We start from the raw sequence: 2104 nt of genomic DNA, 5'->3' as shown, positions 1-2104 counted from the left end.
GCGACAAAAAGATAAGGTCAGTTTGTTTTTTCTTTGTGGAACTCAATTTGAGTGATTACTCTTTGGATCTTGTGGATTTTATTGTTCGATAGAGAGAATGCAACAAATAAATTCTAATATAATGAGTAAACAAAGTCCCGTTAGTTTTAAATATATCAAAAAAGAAAAAAAAGCTAAATATTACTGCGACAAAATGATAAGGTCAGTTGCAATTTTTGCATTGTTTGGTCAAGTGAGTGTTCCGTTTGTATTAAAATTTGATTTATTTTAATAATTAAATTATTAAACAGTTTTTGAAGAGAAAATGGGTTGTGGTAAGAGTCTCACTACTTACGAGAAAGGGTTTATTGGCGGAAAGGTTGTTGAAGGAGTTGGAATGAGACAAATTGCCAAAGACCTTGGAAGATCACTGTGCGTTGTACAAAATTATTTGAAGGATCGAGAAAATTATGGAAAAAAAAGAGTCCTGGTCGAAAAAAAGTACTTTCCGCGACCACAGTGCGCTCCATTGGACGAATTGCCTCAAATTCTACTATAAGTGCAGCAAAAATTAAGGCAGAGCTTAAGCTTACTGCATCCAAGAGGACAGTACTCAGAGCCATCAACGGAAATGAATATTTGAAGCGAGCCAAAATGAAAATAGTTCCTTGCCTCAATGCTAACCACAAAGCGAAGAGGCTTGAATTCGCTAAATTAAACATGTCAACCAATTGGCATCAGGTAATTTTATAATAAATAAAACGAAAATAATTTGTAGGTTTTAATGACTGTTTTTTTTTCTTTTAGATGATTTTTCGGACGAGAAAAAATTCAATCTTGATGGCCCAGATGATTTGAATTATTATTGGCGGGATTCAAGAAAGGAGCCTCAATATTTTTCAAAAAGAAATTTTGGTGGTGGTTCGTTGATGGTGTGGGGAGCATTCAGCTCTATTGGAACATTGGCTCTCGCATTTTCGTCAACACGCATGAACAGTGCTGAATACCAGGAAGTACTCTCCACATGTTTGCTGCCTTTTCTTGCTGAAAATCGAGAATCGCCGCTTGTTTTTCAGCAAGATAATGCAGCGATCCATGTGAGTCGGTCAACAAAGGAGTGGTTTGTAGGCAATTCAGTGGAAGTCTTGGACTGGCTCGCGCGCTCACCTGACCTGAATCCCATGGAGAACATGTGGGGAATTCTTGTACGTGAAGTTTATGCCGATAACAGGCAATTCAGCACTGTTACTGAGCTGAAAGTGGCCATATTGAATGCCTGGAGAGAAATTCGGCAAACAACGCTCGAGAGCCTGGTAGGATCGATGCCGGGGCGTATTTTTAAAACAATCCAAAAAATTGGAAGCCAAATTAATTAAAAAAATTTATTCTGTTCATTAATAAACTTGTTTTCGTGAAAAATTGCAACTGACCTTATCATTTTGTCGCAGCAATATTTAGCTTTTTTTCTTTTTTGATATATTTAAAACTAACGGGACTTTGTTTACTCATTATATTAGAATTTATTTGTTGCATTCTCTCTATCGAACAATAAAATCCACAAGATCCAAAGAGTAATCACTCAAATTGAGTTCCACAAAGAAAAAACAAACTGACCTTATCTTTTTGTCGCATACCTTATATTTTGATAGATCTCTTTCGCTTTTGCAATGACTGCAATATCGTCTGAATACACACAGATCTGGTACGACTTTGTGTCCTTGCAATATTATCGAAATTTTTAAAGGAGTGAATGGCGTAGTATAATGTTAATATAAATAGAACTGCCAAAAGATTGTCACTCTGTTTAACTCCGGAGCTTATTGAAAACAATTCTGAGAGGTATCCATTGATAATAACTTTACCTGAGAAATTATCAGGAAATATTACGACCAATTGAATAAGTTGTTGCGGAGCGCTCGCCCATAGCGCTTATGATTTCTAATCTCTCGATGCTACCGAAGGCCCGCCTGAAATCTGCAAAGAGTGCGCGAAGCCTAATGTTATGCTTATAGCACTTTTCCATCCATTGACGTAGTACAAATATTTGATCAAAAGTTGACCTTCCAGATCTCAAACCGGATTGATACTCGCCTATAGTATCACCAATTGCTTCATAAGATATTCG

At 36.5% G+C, this 2104-nt stretch overlaps 1 protein-coding gene across 1 annotated transcript; it reads left to right on the top strand.

The window, feature by feature from the left end:
• The first annotated feature begins 246 nt into the window (after positions 1–246).
• LOC119665034 lies at positions 247–611 on the top strand. The gene has a single exon (XM_038074365.1). It carries the CDS (start codon positions 305–307, stop codon positions 536–538), a length of 234 nt encoding a protein of 77 aa, XP_037930293.1. The 5' UTR covers positions 247–304; the 3' UTR covers positions 539–611.
• Positions 612–2104: the final 1493 nt, after the last annotated feature.

The sequence above is a fragment of the Teleopsis dalmanni genome, unplaced genomic scaffold (assembly GCF_002237135.1).
Source record: "Teleopsis dalmanni isolate 2A unplaced genomic scaffold, ASM223713v2 unscaffolded_contig_3282, whole genome shotgun sequence".
NCBI lineage: Eukaryota > Metazoa > Arthropoda > Insecta > Diptera > Diopsidae > Teleopsis > Teleopsis dalmanni.
This window is presented reverse-complemented; position numbering and strand designations above follow the sequence as displayed.